This window comes from Poecilia reticulata, linkage group LG22, assembly GCF_000633615.1.
Source record: "Poecilia reticulata strain Guanapo linkage group LG22, Guppy_female_1.0+MT, whole genome shotgun sequence".
NCBI classification, from domain to species: domain Eukaryota; kingdom Metazoa; phylum Chordata; class Actinopteri; order Cyprinodontiformes; family Poeciliidae; genus Poecilia; species Poecilia reticulata.
The window spans coordinates 16,233,028-16,257,943 of NC_024352.1; the positions used below are offsets into that span (position 1 = coordinate 16,233,028).

General features: G+C 37.8%; 1 protein-coding gene across 1 annotated transcript in view; it reads left to right on the forward strand.

Annotated features, from left to right (window-relative positions):
* alk (ALK receptor tyrosine kinase) overlaps positions 1-24,916 on the forward strand; it is a 410,868-nt gene that overhangs the window by 257,049 nt on the left and 128,903 nt on the right. The window contains exon 4 of the mRNA XM_017302413.1: positions 1,429-1,633. Within this exon, the coding sequence (XP_017157902.1) occupies positions 1,429-1,633 (205 nt within the window). The remainder of the gene's footprint in view (positions 1-1,428; positions 1,634-24,916) is intronic.

Sequence of the window (24,916 nt, forward strand, 5' to 3'; positions counted from 1 at the left end):
ATTATTATCCATATATTGCTGCAACAGTTAGAAATGACTTTTTTTGAACAAATCTAAAATTGCCTTACAACCTGAAAGTCATCTAAAGGTGATTTGGAAAAACTGGCAAAAAATCTTTTGGAAAAACAAAGAAAATAGAATCATTTGAAATGCAGCTTTTAACAGCGACGTAGATATGTTTCTTAGATTTTAAAAGCAGTTCTGGTTTGATTAGAATGACGCTCAAGTAAAACATGACTCTTGACAAAAAGAAACTCAACTCAATTGAACAGAGAAGAGATTGCTTAATTGCTTAATTATTACAAGTAATAATCTAAATATATTATCTGCATTGAACCGAGGAAAAGTGTCATTTAATCATCAATTTATTTCTAGCCAGTTATGAAATTGGGCAATTTTGGAACCTTAAATTGAGTTACTAGAATTTAATGCAGAACTGACTGAGATGTTCTTATAATTGCCAAGACATTAGAAATGAAATTATTTTAGCATTTAAAAACAGACCTTCTGATATTTATTCATAAAAAATGTTCTCTATGCAAACAAAAAGTACCAAAGCTTGTAGACTTCTAGATGAGGTGAGCTTTGCTCAGAAGTATTAAAGCTGTAATAATCATTGCCTACTTTGTGTATTTATTTTCTCTTATAAATACAAACATGCAAGATTCATCCAACAAAGTCTGTCTAGCAGTAAGAAATGTAAACTTTAATATTATCTGACCCTGTGGAAGCTCATATTTCCATTATCCAGAGGCTAAAGTGCAGTCACGCAGTCTGGAAATGGAACCAATACAAAAACAGAAGAAATACATCAACCCCTTTTGGAGAGAACAATTCGGTTTTATTTCTGCAGCAGTGAGAGCATCTCATGACCTTCATGCACATGCAGGGATGAACTACAGCATCACCATGAACGGCTCCTGTGAGTCATACGAAATAGGTTTTATTTTCTGTTTTGCATGTTTTCTCCTCATCAAAAATACTCTGCGGACCAAATAGAAATTGTATTTTCCTTCCTTTTAACTTGAAATTCTTTGTGCTTCCACAGACGTGCGCCTCTCTGAATCTAATCAGCATCCTGCTTGATTGAGCACTATAGTTCAAAAGTCAGATAGAATTTGCTTAAAAACTTTAAAGAAAATTTGGTTTGATTTTTCACCTGCAACATATTCATTTCTTCCCCCCCGTCAGAGTGCAGGATACATTGACTTTTCATGCATTTTCATTAAGGGTTACTTTGAGCAAGATTTTTAAAAACGATTTCATACCACACTCCATCTAAATTCTTTACAGCTTCATGTTCTTGAAAATGAAACTTTTAATAAGCTTTAGGTTTGTAGAAAATGCAAATAAGCTCTCTAAAACTTTTCCCTATTTTCTCAGTAAGACTCTTTGTTCACCCTCAACCTCTTTCTCGATATCTTCCAGGTCAGTTCCTCTGGGTTAACAGTTCAGCGTTTGGAGGTCCCTGGGTGATGAGCCCCTGGCTGTGGGGGAGTGAAGGGCCATGCAGCCTGGACATGGCTGTGTTTTTCCACCCCAAACAAAGCGGACAGTACACGGTTTGGGTCATAGAACGAGACAAGCCACCTGTTGCTGCCTTCTCCACCGACGCTCTGCCACGCATCACAGGGTAAGTTAGCTGGAGGTTGTTTTTTTTTATCAGACAAACGCGATGCATGTTGCACATCTGTCCAGAATCAGACTCACACAGGTTTAAATGTGGTTGAATGTAGATGTACTCTCATGGGAAAAACTCTTTACACCCTTGCTGCATCCGTGGGAATTCACAGGTGTAGCAGCAGCCAGGCGTTGCAAGTCAAATGCACTTGATTGGCTGATCTTCAGTTAATCAAGGATGGGTACAGCAGGAGGTTTTAGTCTTTTGCTGTTTCTGGGAATATTGCATTGGGTCAATCACACCTATGTTCAAATGTTCCAAATCTTTTTGCTTTTCATACAGGAAACTAAACCGCAACAACAAGAATGACAAGAAATGCCAATCTTTAACATATTGCTAATGTCATTGTTATAGGGTCAATTTTTAGAGTCTAAAATGTGCATTTGACCTTGACTTGTTCTTCGTAATGAATATGAGATTTAACGGAAAAGAGTGTTTTATAATGAAGTGGTCAAAAATAAGTTAATTAATTAATAATAATATGTGTTCAGAAAATATTAATAAAAATATGCTTGTCAGAATGGACACATTTAAAGGCTGATTTAAAGGTTCTTAAAAATTAGAGCGCTATATTCCAAATAGTTTTTACTTTAACGATGTGGACGTATATTGTAGGTAAAGGATCCAATCAACAAATATTGCGCTGACATTATTATTATTATTTTTTTTTTTCTCTCTGAAATAATCCCTTATTAGCACAATGATCTGTGTTCCTCTTCTTTGGGCTTTTCATTGAGATGTGAGCCTGACCTTTTCTCTTTGTTAAAATGAATGTGCTTTAGATTTTAGCTTGTAAATCAGATGTTACATTTTTGTTTCATGCTGTTTTCGTGTGTAATCTCCAACAGCATCGGACTCAAGTGGAATGTCATGCTCTGTTCATGTCCTGTCTCTTTAAGCATTGGTTTGCTGGGGAGAATGCTCATTAACATTTATGTGGTTATGCAAGCGTCCAGGCCTCTGTATGCTGTTGTGGGAGAGTAGCAGGGATGCGCTCATTACGCCTGTGACGAATTACACTGTGCATTGTGTTGGCTCTCATTTGTAGTCAGCCACTGCCGCCCACCCACACCTTCTCTGCCAGCCGGAAACTCACTCAAACACATTTCTGCTCCGATGGGGGGATGCCTGATTCATAAAAAATGTAGACGAAAACAAAAGCCAGGAGAGCTGCTCGCACACCTTTAGAAGTAAAGGTTTGGGTGCCAGTTACTTATCTTTGCATTGAATTTCTGTCCTTTTTGACATGTTTGCTAAATTAAATCATTAAGGTGTTTAGCACGGTCTGGGATACATTGTTCCAAAGCCATTCAGTGTGAACTGCAATTATTTGATGCTAAAATTAAGCATACAGGTTTTTTGGAGGGGTTTTTTCATCACACGTTGTTTATATGGAGTGCACACATTTCAATCCTGCAAGGTCAAAATTCTGTTTTGTATTCACACTTTCTTTGTTGGAGTTACCTGGGGGCTTTGGCTTCTTCCTGGTTCTCAAAAGGTGTGGCTGTAAGGGCTGAGATGCCTGAAGTGCTGCTGACAGCCTCATTGGACTAGAAAATGAGGCTCCAAAAAACTCTTTTGGAGAGTCATTGTGTATTTTACAGGCACATAGTGCCATTTTTTTTTAGCACAGTGAAGTAAGTAACTGTTACCTCCAGTTGTGTCGTTGTCAGCACTGACCTCAGGAGGAGAGTCGGTGCTCCATCCAGCCGAGCTCATGCAGAACATTTCAGCTGGATTTACAGGAGATTTTCCTGGGTCTGACGTCCTTGTTCGGGAATGTTTCTCCTCGCGTCCTTCTGTGGGTTAAGTCACTCACTCCCTGAGTTAAGTTAACTCCCACAGATCACAACCATTAATGAATGCTCTCCTCTTTTCACAACATGCTCTTAAAGTTTGACCAGGTTAGGTTTTTGCATCTTGAGTTACAAATGGCAAAGGAGATATTTTGATCTTCTATTTGTTTGTTAAGCCACCTGTAGTTACACCTTGTCGGTTTATTCATTCGAGCGCCATGATTAATTACACCTATCCGAGGACTCTAGGGTGACACACAGAACGTCCACCATGCGACTGTCTTTGTCTGCTCATTTAATTATGGGTTGGGATGAAGGGGATCATACAGAGTTCAGCGGTAGCAGAAAACAGATGCAAACATCAAATCAAAGAGATATAATAAAACCAACCTCAATACAACACCTCTCACCCTAATCTCTGTCACCTCAGGCGCTGGGGGAACAATTTGTGAGATGGAAAACAGAACCGCAAACTTCAGCTCAGTCCAATGGCATAGGATCAGTGCCGATGGAGTGAGGGGGACCTGGTTGAGGCCTGCAGGCCTGGATGCTGGAAGAGTCCTGAATCAAAGCTGCTGGGGTTCCTCATGTGCATACAGGTGCTCTGCTGCAGCCCCACAGGTTCTGGGTCTCTTCCACATAGATTCAAGGCTTTGTTGATCCGTCTGGGTGTCAGAGGGGACCTTATGGAAGGGAAAACCACCTTTTCTCCTTTTGCGGTAGACTTTTAAGCATCTTGACCTGAGCCTGCTCAAAGGTCATGCTCACTTTTTCCATTTTCGCGCTAGTTACGGTTCATGTTTTGGGCCGAACATCTGTTCGCTGCGCTTCCGTTCAGCACCCTTCAGCCTCACTTCACGTTCTCACCAGACGCTTAGCAGGCTTTACGTCACCCTACTGAACCCTCAATGCTGATTTAAGGTCAACTATTGTGGTCAGCACTTTAACTGAGATTACAGGTCACACCCAACAAAGTGAATCATTACACAATACTGATTATTCATTTCAAAATTAATCATTTCCGAACATTTGTTACATATATATCAAGCCTTATATTAAGGCTAAAATCATCAGTACAATATTCATTCTTAAGTCCAGCAACATCAATTTCCCTGGCATCAACATATTACATGACTATCAAAAGTCCTCATGGGGAGAAAGCCGACTCCGACTCCGGCTTCTTCAACATAAAAATACTGCATATATGAAGAATATCCTAAAAGAAATTTGACTTTACAATTCTTGTAATTTGTAACCTCTCTAGCATGACATCACAACTTTGCTCCTCGTTAAACTGTTAACATTATTCCTTGTAGCTTTGCACTGAGAAGTAATTTATATGATAAGCTCAGCAGAGGCGAAGTTCCAACAGGTGTTTGCTTATTGCTGCAGGCTAGTCTGAAGGAGTTGAGGGGTGGTGGTCTGAGGATGGGATGCTGTGTGAGGTGAAAGCTCAGCTTGGAGACTGCAGCTCACTGACTGCATCAAAGCAACACTCTGTGTGTGTCTAATGAGGTAATAACATAACATGGTGAATAATGCAAAAAAGGCAATTTTACGTGCCCCTCATTTATTAGTGACTGTCTGCAGGATATGGTGTCGAGGTGAGATAGTTACTAGCCAAGGGAACAGCTAATGCAGTAAATTTCTCACTGCAAATGCAGTGAGAAACTTGGTCTGATCAGGTATCTTGCTTATCTGCTCATCTTTTTCAATATGTTACATAGTGAAAGTCAAAGTCTACAACAGAGTGAAGGAGTATGTTTTGACTTCCTGACGCTTTTCTGGGGATTAAATATAACTTGATCTGGCTATATTTTACTTTTATATCATTAAAAATAAAGTTCTACCAAAACCGGACAAATGATTACGCTGCGGCAATAAATTTGCGGCTTAAACTTTTAAATGTCACTGTTTATTTGTTCTGACACGCTAAAATGTACAGAAAGTAAAAGCACATTTCTCTTCCATCTCCCCTCCAAACAGCCTGCAGCCTGTCACAGTCTGCCAGCAGAGCATACTGTGTGAATGTTGTTTGTCCCAGAGGCAGCCAGTGGCAGAGTAAAAAGTAAATCACCTGCTGCTCCCTCAGGTTAGACGGGGATCCTTTAAATTTTTTACATTTTAAATATTGTTTTGAGCGTTTGTGTCAACAGCTTTGCACATTACTCATGTAGCCAGGGTACAAACGTTAAAATCCTGTTCATGTAATCATATGCTGTAATCCAGAAAAGATTCCACATTGGTGTTTTTAGTTAAGTGATATTAAATCTTTAGATGAGGTTTTAAAAGGATCAAACATTCTTGAGTGCACAGCACTGCCGTTATCTATAATAATGTATGGAATAACTAGACTCAAAAAAGATAAAAATAACTATGTCTGAACTGTAGCTAGGTGAAATTTTTTTTTTCATTAAACCGGCATTTCTTATAGATATATTCCCTCTTCATACTGAGACCAGGAGGCAGATGCAGCATGCCGAATCAAATGTTACGTGCAAACTGGAGTATAAAGTAAGAAAAGTGCCACATAGGGAACAACAAAGCAGATGGGAAGGTCCGGCAGCTCCCTCTGATTGCCTCTTCCTGCACCATTTTGCAATGTGCTTCTGTTTTTTAGCTGATTCAAACGGGAGAAAAACTTGCATGAGGAGAATGACTGGTAATCATTCTCTTTTCTATAGTTATTTAATATGTGCACATTAGAGTAATTAGCCAATGTTTTACAAAAAAAAATCTCAACCTGCCATCTGTCATTTGTGCCCTAACTCCCTTTTTTATTCGTCTCAGATCAACCTTAGCAAAGATAAATTAGCAAGTTATTTGAGTGAGTGCACTGGTGCACATGCTTGCAGGTATGAGGGGCTGGTTGAGCACTTTCGTAAACAGCTCTTCCTATTTTCACTGTGGGAGAAATTATTTAGCTCTATCTTTCCTTGTATCATCCATAAGTTTAAGGCCAATAAAATGAAACCAACAAACACTTCTTGTCGACCAAAACGAGGATTATCTTTCAGTTTCAGGCGTGATATGGGGTCTGTGGGACACTGTTTAGTTTAAACTGCACGGAAATGTTCAGCTTACCTGCAGACAAATCCTGTTCTTGCTGTACGTAGCCTCTTACCTCACTAATGAGGATATTTTATTTCGGTTTCCATTTTTGTTATTTTTTGCTTCAAAATAAGTGGACAGAAGCCATTGTTTGACATTTGTTTGACGTTTTACTGAGCCAAAACTACGACTTATGTGCTTTTACACCTTTAACAAAAGTACATGTCTGTCGTATCTATTTAGCTTAAATAATGATGCTTTCTTATGCCTCTTTTGATGAGCCTTTTCAGGCAGCATTCTACGTTTCTGGGGAGAAAATATAACAGCATGTCTGCCTGAGTCATTCACTTAGCTGAATATAAAAGGAAAGAGTTTGGACTCTAATGGTGCATTCACACCAGCCCTGTTTGCTTTAATCAAACTTTAGTTTGTTTGACTTGAAAGTCTGGTTTGTTTGGGAAGGTGTGGATGTTGAATTAAAATGACATCTAAAATCTGACATCTCTCCATTTTTGTGAAGGAGGAAGTAGCCCTAATTGTGCGTAGCCTCTTACCTAATTGCAGCATGCTGAATCCTGCTGCATCGGATTTTTGGTGCAGCGCCACCTCAGGTGAGGGGGTGAACAAATTGCTCAAGATTTTTGGTTCCTTTGACACAGAAAAAATTCTGAGCTGTCTCAGACGTTTGAGACAGCTCTAATCGTCTGAGTATTTACCCTCTTACAGATGTCTTTTGACTATAACGCTGTTCCATTTAGTTACCAAAACATGATAAACACTGCACATCACTGGACAAAATACCGTCTGCAAAACATAGTGCTGGCATCGTAATGCTGGGGGGACGTTTTCTTCAAGAGGGACAGGGTTGATGAAAAAAAAAATACATGGCGCTAAATACAAGGCAATTTTGGAAAACAAAATCTTGTTAAGAGGTTGTAAAGTACTTGAGACTAAGATCAGAAAATGATCCACACATAAAGCTACAACACAAAGGTTTAGACAAAAACCCTATTCATGTTTATCCTACTCAGATTTCTTTCATTTGTGAAAATAAAAAAAGGAAGGAAAAAAAAACTAGAAATATACATCCTTGTTATTCCAACATGACACATTGAAGTTGTGGTTTTAAGGTGACACTTTGATGTGAAACCCAGTGCAATGGAAAAGTGATGGCAGACTCATTTTTTTTTATATATTTTTTTTGAAGGAGCTCCAATTCAAAAGATTGGTTCTGTCCCTTTAAGGGTCAGTTTTAGCAACAGGAAGTTTATGGAACGCTGCCAAAATACATTAAGTCAGTTGTGAAACAGGTCCAGGGCTGGAACGGCTACCGGAGCATCTAGGAGTTAATGTATATAAACATCCGTGTGTGCAAATCTCCACGTGTGTAGTATCCGACCTATAGCCTGTATGTGACAGGTCACCAAGAGAACCTTTACCATATTATGTATTGCAACTGAAATATCATGCGGTGTCTGATTTGTGAGAGAGGTGACTGAAGGTTCACGCAGTGGCAGAATAATGTTCTCCAGGGCCTCCACACCTCATCATAGACGCCGTATCTTTCCCTGCTTCATTTAGTGTAGTGTAACCTCACACAGGGTCCACCGCTACACATCCAGAGGAACATACAGAATAAGGAAGAGCTTGCTCATCATTTGCTCCTGCAATCATTTACTCCTCTCCAGCGCTGCATGCACCAAATGCTCTCACTTCCAGGGTGCATCAGTGTGAGGCATAATGTGATGAGTTTTTAGTGTGAAGACCTTGAATGCACTTCAGCGTTGGAGTGGAAAGAGGTTGACATCATTTAAAACACGGCAGTGTAGCGATATCATCCCAAAAAGTGATCAATAGCTCCTTTAATGCGGGGGAAGGAGGCATCGGAGGAGGCAAATGTTAGTGCTAAACTTTGAAGTACAGTAGGAACATTATGGCAAGTGATAAATGATTACAATACTCCCTCCTACACATCCTTGAATATTAAATAAAGGCTGACTCTCGACCTGCACACCTATTGGAAAGACTCCCATTTTGCTCGCACTTTTCGGGAGTTAAAAATACTCCCAACAATAGCATTACACTAAACTATCCCTGATCTGCACTTCACACTGTATTTTCTACAGATCTTGAAATGTTCATCACATATTTTCCTCACTTTAAGTTTATGTTGTGTGAAAAAGTATTTAGCCTCTTACTGAGGTCTTTTTGTTTTTGCTAATTGTCAAACCAATTTGTTTCAAATCATCCAATACATTCTGATATCAAAGAAAAACTAGGAAAAAAAATAAAATTTTGTAAGTTTGTTTATTTTCACTGTTCACACCTAGGCCAAAATACAGCTACACCTGTAAATCTGTTTGACAACATTTTGATAGAATACTTTGACGTGGATAAATTGATAAACAACATCACAGATATATTTTGATCTTTCAGATCTTTCTGTCTGAAAATAGTTACAGAGACATGTCTTAAAACTACAGTGAACCCGGGTGAAGGACACAAATCACAAATGAACAATGAACAGTACTCAACCTCTCCAGGAGTGACCCCTCTACCCAAATTATTCCAGGAGCACATCTTCATCCAAGAGATAAGATGACTGGGAATTCATGGCTCAAGAGACAAGGCAAATATGACCTTGAAAAAAGGTTGTCCAAGGAAATCCTGAAGAAGCATGTCTAGTCATCTATTCACAAGCTTAATCTCAAACTTTTGTCACACAGTAAGACAGTGATACAAAACACCCAGCAAGTTCACCTCAGAATTACCTAACAAATGAAGATTTGAAAGCAAACTAGAATAAAGAATAGACCTAAATCCAGTGGCGCTAAACAGGCTGTTTAGGGTTGAAACCCTTATTTTTATCTTTAGTAGATGAAATCATTGAAAACATATTTTACTAATTCAGATTATCTTTGTTTTATTTATTTATATCTTCTTTTTTTCTGAATACTTCACAGTACCGAAGCTATTTTATCTTATTAATGATTTACAAAACACCTAAAAAGAAACCCCTGGATAAATTGTGAGTAAAACAATGTATTGAAGGAATTTAAAAACCTGTCTAAAACACGCTGCTGAAAAGAAAAGCTACGACAGTAAAATGTACTTTTTACTGTTATTCCCCTGATGATTGGTGTCCCACACAATGGAGACAGATGGCTTGTAACAAATTGAAGCTGTGTGTTAATTTCACATTAAGCCAGCTATAATCCTAAGAAGTATGAAGGATTACCACTGCCCACAACTTCATTTTTCAATTTACATGTTAATAAATGAAACCAGATGTAGCTTCGTTGACATCACGTCTTTGCAGCGGTCCAATTCTAAACGCCGCAGCTTAGATGCAAAAGAGAATTAGCGGAAACAGAACCCAGCTGCAGTTTAAATGTGCTTGTTTGATGCCTTTCATTTTAAATGTGCGTATATACAATGGGGAAAATAAGTTTTTGGTTCCCCGCTTACAAAGGATGGAGAGGCCTGTAACTGTTACAGTAGGTAGATCTCAACTAGGAGAGATGGATTCGAAAACAAACCCAGGTTAGCATCAGCAAACCTGTAGCATCAGGTTTGCTGATGGTGTGTGGATGGAGGCCTACATCCTCCATCAACACAGAAACTATTTTAGGTATAAATGCAAAGGTTTTTGTCGTTTAGACTATGCATCCACATGGATCTGACATTTTGGGAAACCAGAAACAATCATTTTGGAATCATGTACCAGAGAGTTGCATTTCAAAATGTCAGTTTCACATCTGCATATATGAGCCATGTATAATTTTATTTTATTTTTTAATAAAAAGATGTCTTAAAATCTTTTACAAAATTACCTGTATCGTTCCCTCTCTCCTAAAAATCCTTATGAAATAAATGCCACTGAAACTATTTCATAGTTACTTTTTAAACTTGATCAGTGTGATAATCCACTATGCCTTTCTTTCCTCAGGTGTAAATATGCTAAGACACATGTCCAACATCTGGTGTAATTTTATGGAGAACAAACTGAGAATGCTAAAGGCAGCATTTAATGACAAACTTGGACTCTCCAAGTATTTTAGTGCAAGTTATATGTATCCAACGTGTTCAGTTTTGATGCTCAATGGAGACATTTGTATTGTTCAGCCTACATGTAGAAAAGACAAGAGTACATGCCATTGAATTATAGTGGATGTTTGTTAAACCCAGCAGATTGCAGCAGCAGACAATCGTTTGAATTGTGTTGCCGATTTTGCAGCATTCCCTCGTACTGAACATGCACGTGGCAAGAGTGGTGAGGAAAAACTCTTTTTGCAGGAAGAAAGCTCCAGCAGAACCTCCCACAGTATGAGCGGCCATCCTCCAATTAGCGACTGGGAGTTTGAGAAGGAAAAGCTGATACAAAAAAAAAAGTAGAAGCCTTGATCCCAGAGTATTTTCTATGTTAAAGAAATTAAATGAATGGCAGTAGTAGCACCTTCAGGCTTCAATTAGTAGAAACGCCATGTTTTAAGAGCTGTAAAATGAAAGAGTACATACTCTTAGCCAAAACTTTGCTTAAAAGAGGGATGGAGTTAAACATTGATAGACAAGAGTGTTTGCTATAGAAGGAAAACTTTAAGTTGTTGACAGCAGTAGCTCAACTGTTGTACCTCTTCAGAAAGGTGCCACAGTTTCTTCTTTTATAATAAAATAAAAAGTTTATTATTATAAAAGAAACCATGCAGGCAGGGAGCACAAGTGAGTGAATAAAAACTTCAGCTACAAGAGGATTTTTTTTTTAATTTGAAACAAAAACAAGTTTTATAAAACTTTGTTTTTAAAGTAATTATGTGTCATCTTAGCCCACATACACCCAGGAGCTGAAAAACTAAGAATAAGGGGTCAATGAAATCATCTGAATTATGATGCTGTTCTTGTGTGAGCTGTTTATCTTCACTACTAAGTCAGACAGCAGTGATACTCTGTGAAACAGCACGTAGTCATTCTGCAGAGTTTCCAACAACCGCACTTTTTATGAGTCCTTCCAAAGCTAAACTAGCATGAGAGAAATGGGTGTCACCTCAAGGCTCTCTCTCTGGTCAATCTCTGCATCCATCCCTGGCATGGATGGTCTCCACTCTTCTGGTTAATGCTCGCCAGCGCTGACCTCCACCTCTCTGCAGAGAGCGGTCACTACAGGGCCACATCTGATGGGAACTGTTCCGCTCCGAATCTGGGAGCGCTGCCAGTAAGAGGACTGCAATTGTGAGGGATCATTAGGAGAAGAGTCCCCTTACAACTTGGATTTTCATTTCATTTCCTTTCCTCTTCAGCCGACACTGCCGGACATGAACGGACTTGTGTATTGTGGTGAAACACTTTTAGTCTTCTAATCAAACATTTTTACAAAGGGTTTCTGGTTTTTTTCTGATTTCTGGATGAGTGATGCCAACATAGTGGTCAAATAGGTTCCCAGGTTCCCACAAAGGTTGGAAAAGTCTGGAGTTTTTGGAGTATTTTCCATGTCTGGGGAATCATGAAAAACAGACTAATTATGTAATTAGTTATTAGGACAGATAAGGACAGGATTTGAGTAATCTGTGAAGCTCACTGAGGCATGGGGCAATAGAGAGAAAGGTAAAGACAGGTCGTGATGCGTTATAGTCTCAGCATAAAGGAGAAGTTGATCTGATGTGAGGAATCATGCGTCATGTGTCTTGCAAGGATGTACAGACCAGTTACTGTGGGCAGTCAGAAGGTCACAAAACCACAAAGAGGAACAAAACGCAGTAAAATGGGGTAAATGGATAATGACCTGTACTTGTATAGTGCTTTATCAAGTTGAGAGAACCTCAAAGCACCTCACACTACATTCAATTAAGCAAGTCAAGTTTCCAGACGGCAGAGGCATGATTAAAGGTTATGTTGTTTAGTTGTTTAGGAAAACCCCCAGTAAAAATGTGCTCAAAGGGTCTAAGAATGCTTTTTTTTTTTTTTAAGTCAAGAATCTGGTAAAAGTAGCAAAAGGTCAACAGCAGACAGGAATCTGTGGATTCCTGAGTTGTACCTGGGCTAATATCTGAAGTCGTATTTTAAGCAAATTTTCTTTTTAGCTTCAGATGTCAATAAGTTGTTGCATAACTCAGGCTTGGTCTTTCTACATCACTTTGCTTAGTTGTATGAACAATAGTTAATTTACAACAACCTAATGAATTAAAAGGACAAACTATTCTGCTCTAATGATGATGTTTTATACTAAAGAGGTGAGAAAAGGATTTCATTGTGATATAATCTTGTTTTGGTATGTTTGTCATGAGGGATTAGTCTTACAAAACAGAGCAATGAACACTGCCAAAGCAGGGAAAAAGAAAAGCTTTGCATTTTTGTTCAGATTTCACGTCTTGACATCCTCCTTCCCGTGTATTTGTCTCCTGAGTAGCCTTCTCTGCTATTTTCCTGTTTCAAATGTAAATGAGAGTTGTTCGCAGCAATGGCTACATGCTGTTCCTGCTGGCTTTTATAGCAGTTGTCAGAGAAAGGAAAGGAGACAGCAGCATTATTTTCACTGACTAATACATTCTGCTTCACGACATCAGTGGCACAAAAAAATAAAATTTTAGGAGAGCGCGCAAAGGGAGCGCTATGAAACATGAAAGAGAGGTGACTTCTGACGTCTGCTGGTTTCAGATCTGTTTTCCTTTTCAACACATTAAAATATTAAACAACATCTCAGGAGGTTTTTTTGTACAAACAGGTTTGTTTCCGGGACAGTTGTAGCAGTAATTCTCACAAATCAGTCATCAGTCAACAGAAGCGCTTCAATTTATAGCAGCCTTGTTATTACGGGTTTGTTCAGAACTCAAATGGGTCAGTGAATCACAAGTTCCCAAAGTCATTAAATCTTCATCTGAACCTTTGATCATTGTTTAAAGAGATAGCTATCATTCTGTATGCAAACTTTTGATTTTGAAGACACCAACAAATACATTTCTGCTATCCTCTCTTTTATTATTGCGGCATTTAGCAAAAATAAAATATTTTGGCTGTTCTACTTCACCTAAACCAACAGAAGTTTGATCTGATTCAACTTTAGACGGCGAGAACAAGAAAAAACAGTTTCTGTTTTATTTAATTTCCACTCAAAACTTTTTTAGTAGGAGCCATACTCTAAAATGTGATAATTTAATGCTTGTGTCTATTTTTTTCATACAGGAATTTTCTGCATACATTTACTCTTATATGTGCATAGTTTCATAATCTTTCAGCCATGTTCTGGTGGGAGGTAATGATGGGGCCTTGTCTATTGCAAAGGAAATGAAACATTCCCTGCTTCATATAGGTGCTTGTGTTGAAAAAATGAGGCTTACCACAGATGAGTTCAATCTTGTCATCTTCTGCTTGAATACTCGACACTCCTTTTCTTCTCATGCACTCTTCATCTCTTCTCTTCTTCTCCACAGAAAGATTATATAAGTTCTTGTGGTTTTTATTCCCTGACTCTCTCTTGCTCTCATATTTCTCTTCTTATCTATGGATTTCTTATCTTATTCTCCCAAAGTTGTCCTCTTTTCTGGTTTCCCAAAGTTTCGTATAAGTCTGAAAGATGTCTGAGAAGAGTAGTTTTAGCTTTTGCTTTTGATGTGTGAAAATGATAAAGTTGCGAATTTTAAAATTTACCGCCTCAATCCTGAGAGCCTCTTCCTTTGATGGTTGTTTTGTAAAACATGGTTGGAACAGAGATTTCTTCTTCTGAAATGCATTTTCCAAATAATCTATCAAGTGTTTTTGTTTCTGAAAAAAAAAGAAAGAAATTGGGTCTGGATGGATATAGGACATTTAGTGTTTAGATTAACTATTATAATATTTGCTTCATGTGTCTACTTTATGTTTGCTTGATAAGTTTCACAAAGAATTCAGTAGGGATCGAAGGAAAGTAGAGATGTGCCGATCACGGTCTCTTGTTGTCGATACCGATCACCTGCATCTCATTTCGCAGCCTGCCTGTGCAGCTGGTCTCCTTTTTCCTTCACACTGCTCAAGCGCGCAGCAACAAATCCTAAGCGATGTGGAACTATATCGCACTGAGTGACTGGGGAAGTTTGCGTGTTGCGGCAGAAAATTGATGCACATTGATGCATTTTGACCGCTCAGTCAAAATTCATCAACACGACGAATCTAATATGGCATAAGAACAATGGCATACTTGACGGAGTTTGGCTACATTGAGGCTCAGTGCAGTAAAAAAGACGATCAGATAGCAAGTAAAGCAGCGCACAGCTACAAACACTCACCCGGATTAGCATGACGGTCAGAAAGCTAAACAAATAGCCCGCAAAATGATTTAAGTCTTCAAGCTGCGATGTAAGACGCTGCTTCTACTCTCGCTGTTGAACTGCTGCTACGTGCTACAGGTAGTAATATTTCACAGGCGGAGCGCCGCTTCTGCTCCACCTGGTAGTGACTCTCACACCGAACCTCTACTTAAAACTGCAGCATCTAACTTAAAAAAATACATTTTACATACGTATTAAAACTTTCGCTGTCCTAACATGAGACAAGTAATCTCTGAAAAATAATTGATCTCCTCTCTGTTCTGCATAATTACTCCGCTCAGTCAGAAACAGCCACTCAGAACTAGCAGTAATCAGCTAGCCGCCATGCTATCAGAAAGTTTTCATTCAGTAACTCAGGATTGTTTATTGTAATGGATCCTGTATTTGCCTTTGAATGTAGAGTTTTATACGTTAATCTTTTGGCAATGTTGAGAGGTTTTATTTTGACCTTTTGCATTATTTTGCCTCTTCAGAGCCTCCATATGTTTTTAGTCTGTTAAAGATAATATTATTGATAGCAGTACAATTTGCACAATGCCTGTTTTGTTTTGTTTTTTTCTTGGAAAAAACTATTTAAAAGCTTTTATCTAAATTAAGGTGAATTCATGGTTCCTTTTTCCACATAATGTAACCATAGTGCTTAGGATTAAAAAAATAATAATTATGTGATCGGTATCGGTGATCGGCCCTCCTGGGTGATCGGTATTGGCAGGAAAAAACCTGATCGGCACATCTCTAATGGAAAGAGCTGGTTTATTTTTGACAGGCTGATATCTTGCAAATTTATAGCATTTTCATCAAGATCTAATTGTTTTCTGAGTGAGAAAGCAGACTGCATTTATCTAAAGTTTCCCTCATTAAGAGGTAAAATCTCGTCATCTGAGAAACTTTATAAATTTGCAGCAGAAATTAGCAGAGACTCTAGAGGGAAGATTTTGGAAACATTTGTTATATAAACAATACCGTTAAAATACAAAGTGTTTATCTTTTACAAGTTTATCAGTTAAATTAAATGTCTGAGAGAAAGCATAGCATTTTGTCCTGGTAATATACCTGAAACTGAAATGTAATGAGTGTGATTACTTTGATAAAAGAAGCTAAACTTTCCAAGACAAATGTGGAACAAGAGTGATAAGTACTGCTAGCCTCAAAGCTAAGCAGGAATAACAAGCATGATGGGCCTTTTGGACATTATTTGGTGTCCACAATTTCCATAGGTCACTTGAACTTCTTATGTGAGTCAACTGAACAAATGACCGCATTACCCAGGACTCTGGAGGGACTTGCATCTCTTCTGCCTTGGAACAACTTTTGAATCCCCCAGGAAGAGCTGTAAACTCCTGGATGTCTGGATTTCAATCATTTCTCCTTTTACCTTCATTACCCAGTCTCAGATGGGAAGATGATGGATGGACCAATTTTCATGTTCCAATGAAGTTTTTCTTTTTTAACTACGGCATCATCTCTGTTTAACAGATGGGTCAGTATTGGTTTTCAGAGTACTGCAATTTTACATCAGATTTTAGTTATATTGTCACCAGCCCCTGTTAGTTTTTCCAGTCTAATTCACATGTCAGAATTTTAATGATTGTTTATTTTCTTTTTCTTTTTTTTCTAGTAGTTTCTGTTGGAACTTCAGTTCCTCATTTGCCACCTTGTGTTCTCAAAACATCTTCTCCATGTTACCACAGTTGTCTACAGTTGTCCCACTTAATTATATCATACATTAGTACATATTCTCTCCAAAATTGTCAAAAATCAATTCATTTAACTAAAACTCTTTCCATTTGATGTGTGATCATCAGTATCTATGACTTAAATAATAAATCACGTCAGTAAATCACTTTCATTTAATTATGTTTCTGTAAAACGAGAAAGGAGTCATTATCTAATTAACTCTTTGTAATCATCATAGTTTATCCCTTGTGTAAGAAAACAGGCAGCGTTAATGTCTTTGGGCCTTACGATATTATTCGAAGTGCACTTACGTTATTTTTGTAATCATGCATACAAATAAGGGAGAGTCTCACCAATTTCAACAATCCTTAATTAATTTAGGAACTCTTCCTATCTAATATTTAATGGGTTTAGTATCTTCATGTTAAGCCAGGACAAAAAGGTAAATTGAGTATTATTCAGGAGCATTCAGAAAATTTGACCAAAAACAACTGATACTGAAAACAGTTACAGTTACGTGTCGGCTTTTTTTTCTCGTCTCTGCTTCACCGTCTCCCTGTTTGTTGGAATCTGGCGAGACATCAACACAACCCAATATGCCTTTTTCCTCAAAGTGCAATATGCTCTACGTATTTATTGTGAAGCAAAATAAACAAACAGATGTGGTGGAGGATCAGTTTGACAATCTGCGCTGTTCTCTTGCAGCCTGGAAACATGACAGAAGTTTGATTTGCATACAATATCGACAAAAGTCTGTCATTCTTTTGACTTTGACTCTCTCTAACATTTGTTTTGCATCTGAAATATTGGACAGTTTATCAGAGCTGCAAAGCATGTTGGCAGGAAGCAATCTGCCAAGTGCTGCACCAAAGAGGCACTCCACTAGAAACACAATCCTCAGTACAAGTGTTGCAGTGATGTTACGAATCCGTTTGAACAGTTTGGGGTGTCATCATGCCGGCCACATGAAAGTGGGCATCTATCCACATTCAAATGAACCGAAATGTAACAACAAAGATGTCAGCTAGATGGTTGAATTCATTTCTGTTGTTTGGGTGACTAAATGGTAATATTAATCCTTTTTAATTAAGCTTTCTGGTCATGTGATGAAACTTGGGTGTAAGCTTGTCCAAAATCACAATGGAAATCAAGTGAAGGATGAAACGAGGCTTAAGAAGGTTAAAAGCTGTTAAAAACTACCAAGGCTATTTAGAAAACCAAATATATTAAAGTCTAAAGATGTTAGTGGGTTTCATGCATCCATTTGCAAGATAATAATACAATAAAATCTATAAAATCCAGGAAAAATACATTTACAAAGTTACAAAAATGCAGTTGAGCCTGTCAGCCATAATTATAAAGTCTTCTAAACATTTGGACTAATTCAGACAATAAGCTTTTGTCTTGCAGCCGTCTTCTGATTTGTTCTTTTGTCTTTCACAGTTTTGAAGACTGACGAAGTGAAATGAGCCAGTGTGCCTGGCTATTTATTCCACATGCAAACAGAACTAAATATCCTTAAACACTTTAAAAATATTGTACAAATAACTGAAATACTAGAGGTACATGTAATTTACAGGACTTCTCAGCTTGTTAAGTTCACTTGCTAATGAATGTCACTTTACATCATAATGTATTTTATGCTTTAGCCTGGAATTGAAGCTACCAATAAAACTACTTTTCATGTAGAAATTAAACATAACTTAGTGTCTAGGAATGAGTTTGAAGCACCAGTTCACATTTATGCCATTGGTGTAACATTTTTTTGCATAATAGCAAAACATGCCATGTTTGTGGTCACACATTTTTTTTTATTTTTTTTTTTATTTTCCAGTTTGGCATTTCTACAAGCAGTAAAAACAGTGACAGGTTAAATTGGGCATCACTCCTCCTGGGAGTAATTTTGTTGCCAGCAAACAGCCACCAATCCAAGAGGCTTTACTGTTATTCTCAGTGGATAACAGGCACTGGATATCTGTCAGTCATCATGAGAGTCTGACACGTCAAAGGTGGGACATCATCTCAATTTGTGTGACAGGGCAGAAGAGGCTAAAATTCTGTTCAGTTTCCTCAGTGCGATTACTCTCATGTTAGTTTGCTAGTCCAGATCAAGGTGACGCTATTACCAATACATCTGAAACCAGAAGTTTACATAAAAAGACATACAAACTTTTTTCTTCACGGTCTGAAATTAAATTAGGCTAAGCTTTTCTTAGAATTATCAACATTATTTCTATTTAGAAGATGCCACAATAATGAGAGCAAAAATAAGTCATAGGTTTATTTATGAATTTCTTCAGTCTTCATCCTTGGGAACAATTTCCAGATGCTTGAAGGTGCCATGTTTATCTGTTCAAATAATTATACACAACTAACAATCCAAATTTGGTTCCTAAATGGCTTCAGGACAAGAATGTCAGGCTTGCCATCACAAAGCCCCGACCTCAGTCCTGGGGAGAATTTGTTGGTAGATGAGGCAGCTTACAAACCCAAAGCAGAATTAATAATATTGTCAGGAAGAATGGGCCAAAACTCCAGCAAACTATTGCGAAAAGCTGGTTGAAGGAAACCCAAAACATTTGACTCGACTCCTACCGTTCCAAGGCAATGCTACCAAATATTAAGCAAATGCATGAAAACTTCATATTTTGAAGGCATAAATAAATAAATGTCTGATTTATTATTTCTCTCATTATTGTGGCATTTAGTAAATGTCACAAAAGTAATTAATTTAGATAATTCTAACTGACTTAAAACAAGAGAAGTTTGATTTGATTTAACTTCATAAAGTGAGAACAAAAGATGTTTTCTGATCCGGTGGGCGCAAACTTCTGACTTCAAGTGTATATTTAATACCCTAAAGTACATGTTCTTCCATAGTGTGAACTTATAGATCTTTTAATGCAACATTTTACTGCTGAGACAGTTGTTATACAGTATACCGCTCTCTTCTCTGCCTTCAGTCAGCTAAATCAGCCTGACGTCAGACAACTAACGCAGTTAGACGTAACAAGCCCGACTGTTTCTGACAGATGAAGAGTTCTGCTTTGGTCTCAAAGTGTTTGTTCTCAATGCTTCCCTCTTTCCTTCTGCTCCAGAAAAAGGTCAGTCTATCAAACTTTAAACCAGACTCAGCAGGTGGTGAATTCTCAGAGGTTCTCCTGATGAAGCCTTGATGGCTGTTTGACGGACATAGAAAATGATGCCTGCGTCCTGGATAGCCTTTTTAACTCGCTCTCTAGTCTTCAAGTCTTGTTTTTCTTATCCACCCACATTGTCAGAAACCAAAAAGCTTTTCCGCCCTTTATTCATCAGATATTTTCTCTGGAGATGAATCATAATTTATATTCAGTGTTGGCAGAAAGTTGACATCCAACACATAATCATTTACAAACTAATGCGCGGTGGTCAAATGTATCCGAATAGCGTATTTTAAAAACAGAAGCTAAAGCAAATTCTTTACCATCAAGTAAATATTTATAGCTAATGTAGGATGAAATAAAATGTGAGCATAAAGAAATACTTTGTAAGTAAATAGTCCCAAAATGGAAAACAATTAAGATAGAGAAAGATATGTGAAATCTAATAAGAAAAAATAAAAAATTACCTTTTAGCCTGGTATCTAAGTGCTCCGTCTTAAAGGTTACTGAAGACGGATGCTGTAGTATGTAAATAACAAACTGCATTTGCATAAATTCAATGTAAAACAGAATAAAGGATCATTTGTATTGATAAAACAATAGTACAACAAACTCTGTGACTTTTAGAATATTTATTCTATAGAACGGATTCTCTCCACATTTACACAGAAATGCAAACTGCAGATTTCATAGATTCACATTTTAAGCCAGTTGACTTATCTTAAAGGTGTATTTTAAATCAAGTGGTAAACAATATCGCCACTCATATAAAGTGCACTTAGTAAATATAATTTATCAATGAACAAATTCAAACAGTAGAAGTGATGGTTTCAACAATTTAACTAAAAGGGAGATGCTCTTTCAAAGCTTTTATTTTGAAAACTGATTACATAAGTATTGGAAAAATAAATCTGTCATAATTAATACACCAAACCGGAATGTGACCAGAGCTGCCAAAACAAATTAACCACTAAACGCACACAAAACTATAGAATCCCTCCATCTGTTTCCTCTCACTTATCCAAGATTTGGTTGCATGGACAACAAGTCCAGGAGGGGAACCCCAGAGACCCCCTTCCTTATCTACAGGAGGCGACCAGAGGGCATCCTGATCAGATCCCCAAACCACCTAACCTGGCGCCTTTTGATGAGAAGATCAGCAGCTCTACTTTGAGATCCCCGTAGATGATGGGGCTCTTCACCCCATCTTTCCCCAGAGAAAGCTCATTTCGAGCGCTTGTGTCAGAAATCTTTTGCCAATGATTTGTATCTCATGACCGTCTGTGAGGATCGGAACGTCGTGGACGGACCAGTAAATTGAGAGCTTTGCTTTATTTGGTCAGCTCTTTCTTCACCACAACAGACCAGACCCACATTGCTTCAGAGGAATTCCCCGTCTGTCTGTCAATCTCCTGTTTCATTCCTAACGACAGACTCGTGATTCTGTAATTGAAAGAAAACTCACTTCTAATAATTTATTAAATCTCTTTTGTGATCTTTTTGTCTGCTTGTTTTGGTCCCATACACTCAAGTAGCCTATGGATCCTTGAATATGTATTTTTATGTAAATTTTCTAACTTTGAAAAACTGCTTTTTACCACTTGTTTATAGTCTTCCAGAACTAAAATAACGCCCAGCTGTTGTTGCTCACAGTACTGAGGCGTTTCTCTAGATGTGCACAAACAAACTCATATTTGGAAAGGAAACAGATGGTTGTTACAGCCCTCTCTTCCTGAGGGTTGATTCCCCACATATAGCTGCCATTCACGCTGCCCTCACACACATCTTCATTATCTCCGAGCGCTCAACTGCACCCCTGGAAAACGGCCTCTGAAATTGCCGTTTCTGCCAGCTGCAAAACCACACGTGCACAAAGCGATTCTCCTCGCCTCCTTTATTTACCACAAATAAATAGATAAAAGGTTTGCAAATAGAAGAAGCATAATTAGCGCTTACCAAATGGTGCTTGTTATTTAATCATGCCAGAGTTAAATTATTATAGTATACAAGAGGCGATGCTGAAAAACATGAGATGTGTGACTGTGGTGGCTGTTAAAGCTTAATGATGAAGCACATCTGTTGGCCGGGGTCCTGAAATGTGGATATAAAGTGAGCTATAATTATGTTCAAAAATAAGCATGCTGTCAGGTGAAGGCCATTTGCAGGCCAGAGATAACAAGTGAGGCAAAACACATTCACTATAAGTTACAAAATAAAAAGTGCTGCATCACAGGTTTTTTTTCTCCCCTCAATACTTCAAAACCTCAGGAAATTTTGACCAAAGATGCCATCCAATGAAGTTTGAAAGTGGAAGTGTGAGTGTTAAGTGTTGTTGTTTCAAGGTTTGCAGCAAGACGCTGCATATCTTCTACAAGGCTGTTGTTGAGAGTGTCACCCCTTTTGCCGTCATCAGTTGGGGAAGCAGAATCAGAACCAGGGATCCCCAAAGAATCAGAATGTATTTATTATCATTGTACAGAAGCTCAATGAGAATAAAGAAGGCTGCTTCTGTTCTGGGAATGACTGGAACCTCTGGAGATGATGATGCAAAGAGAGATTCTTCATAAAATCAGGAATATTATGGATAAACCCTGATAACCTTCTTCATGAAAATGTCTTGGGTCACAGGTTTTTCACATTCCCTGTAATACAGGAGATCTTTCCTGCCAATGGCCATTACTACGTGCAATAACTCTTGGAAGAATTTGAATTAATGAGCTACAACAACATTTAATTTTTTCTCTGGGATCAATAAAATATTTTGGAATATGAATTTAATTGAAATGGTATGATATGAACCTCCACAATAAGTAAGTAAATTTTGTCACTGTAGGCCGGTGCAAAAATGTCCCTGTTGTTGGATAAGTAAAATGTCAGTGTTTTATTTTGAGATTAAGATTAGTTAGGCAAAACTAATTTGTTCTATTTTAAAAATGAAAAAAAAAACAACTACATTCTAAAAAGTGATTACGGTATGTTTGGAAAAGCTTTTTATTTTATTTATTAATTTCAAACATGATATAAGTATGAAATCACACACATGAACAAGGAATGCAAAAGATTAATTTTTTTGTACCACAATGTTCTTAACATGCTTGGAAATTAGTAGGAAGAAGTAAGACACTTTTGAGCTCCTACTTAAACTCATACAATATTTACAGATGGACCCTCATTATTAAAAAAATAAATAAATATAGGCTCATTCATTTTCCATTTTATCTGGGTTTACATTTGTCTAAGTATGTACATACATGCCCATGTACACTCAAATATGTTAGCACAAACTCTCACCCATATTTCTATGTCTTATGGAAATAACCTTACATTTCCTTTTAAATTGTATTAACTTTTGACTTTAACTTCTCATTTAATTTGTTCAATAATTTTACAAATTTCACCCACAGTTATGGTCTGTGGTGTTTTTTTTCTTTAAGAACCAGTATTTTATGCAGGAATAATGTGAAAAATTAAAGTGATACTTTTGTCATATAGCCCTCCTTCTAACTGTAATATTGTAATAAAGTGTCCAGGTTAAAACATTTTTCAACTTGAGCACTCCTAGCTCATTGAACAGTTAATCCTTCATCTATCCCATAACATAAAAGCCTGACATGTCTTCTTGTACCACTGGGCTGAGCTGAACTGCATTGGTGTTCTTTTAACTTCAGAAAACTGAGATGTATAATCTTTTGTACAAATGTCCCACGGAGAAGAACATCAGTTGCTCTGCTGCCTTCCATGATTAATTTATGTGACGAGTTTGCGGCGGTGCCTTGCATTCAAGTAAATGACAAACTCTCTTGGCAAATGTGCATGCCATTTCATGCGGCGAAAGAGAGTGAGCAGAACGCTAGTAAGTGACGGATCACGCAGTTCTGTTGCAATAATGAGAGGTTGGTCCTTTTTCCATACAGAAGTGGTTTCACTCGTCTCTGACTAAACTAAAAATGCAATTTCATATTGATAATCTTACATTCTCCATGTGTTCATGCACATTGACTGTGTTACTTAATGTGTTATCCGCAGCCACAATAAGGAAGGTTGATTTGTATTCCATTATTCATATACAGAGTAATTTAAAAATATTGTAGAAGTAAGTAGTAAAGGAACAGAAGTAAAGTTTGCATTAAAGTATCAATCACATGGAAAACAGCATCCTAACTTAAAGCAAATGAACAGGTAAGACTGGCTGCTGGTCTAAACTCTTTGAATTGAATTTGATCCAGCCTAGCATAACATCAGACAATCACATTCATTCTTCTAGTCTGATGTGATGAACTGCGTTGAATTGAGATCCAATGAAAACACGTTTTGCATGCATAGCTGTTTAGACAAATGTTAAAAACTTTTAGCAGCGCAGACTGTCAAACGTCAGATGAAAGATGTCCAAGTGTTTCTGAAATACTAGCACTTTATTTGAAGGCCACAATCTTGGAATTAATTCCTCTTGTAACTAATATTTCTTTGAGTTTCAGGGTTGAACTATTGAAGAGAAAAAACCTGGAACAGTAGCAGAGTTCTTCTCTTTCTAAAACACGGCTTTCTGTCCACGTCTATCCTCTGTGCTCTTATGTTCATTTAAGGGGTTTGTGCTGAAGGGATTCAGTACAGGTGGCAACAACATATTTTCACTCGGATGCAAGCTTTAATGTTGCCTTAAATATTTAGAGATGCAACATTGACCTTAAAATGCGATCTGTCGCCATTTGTCAGGAATCAAAAAAACCTGACTGTACCTACATGACAGTGTTTCAGATGTCCCAGTTTTCTTGCTTATCCCGCTTTGTGTAGAAACATGTTTCCACACAAACGGCGCCAAAGAGTCGAGAGATGAGTCAGAAATACCAGCTTGATTTTGCTGCCAAATTTATCTCGAGCAGCATGAAAGATGAACAGGAGCGTGCCGACAAGCTCAGGTCAGGTTTTGAGGAGGTTGATTACTTGCTTTATAGATGCACAGAGAAGCTTGTTTCAAAAAGGCCAACCAGAGCAGTCGATGCTGCAGCCCGCTGGGATTTATCACTGTATGCTGGGGGGCCAGAATACCACTGATCATATTTCGCCTTGGGTGAAAGGATGACAGGATATCGTAAATGTACAATTTCAAAATTATTTAGTGAATTGTATAAACGTGGCACAGAATTGTTCAATCTGGTAATAAAAGAGATTTGTGGGGGGAGGGGATTATATCTCATCTTCTACATTCAAAAGCTCCCAACTTCATTAACATTGTTGCTTCTGAGGAAGGGGCTAATCTCATCAGCTTCGCTCATTTTT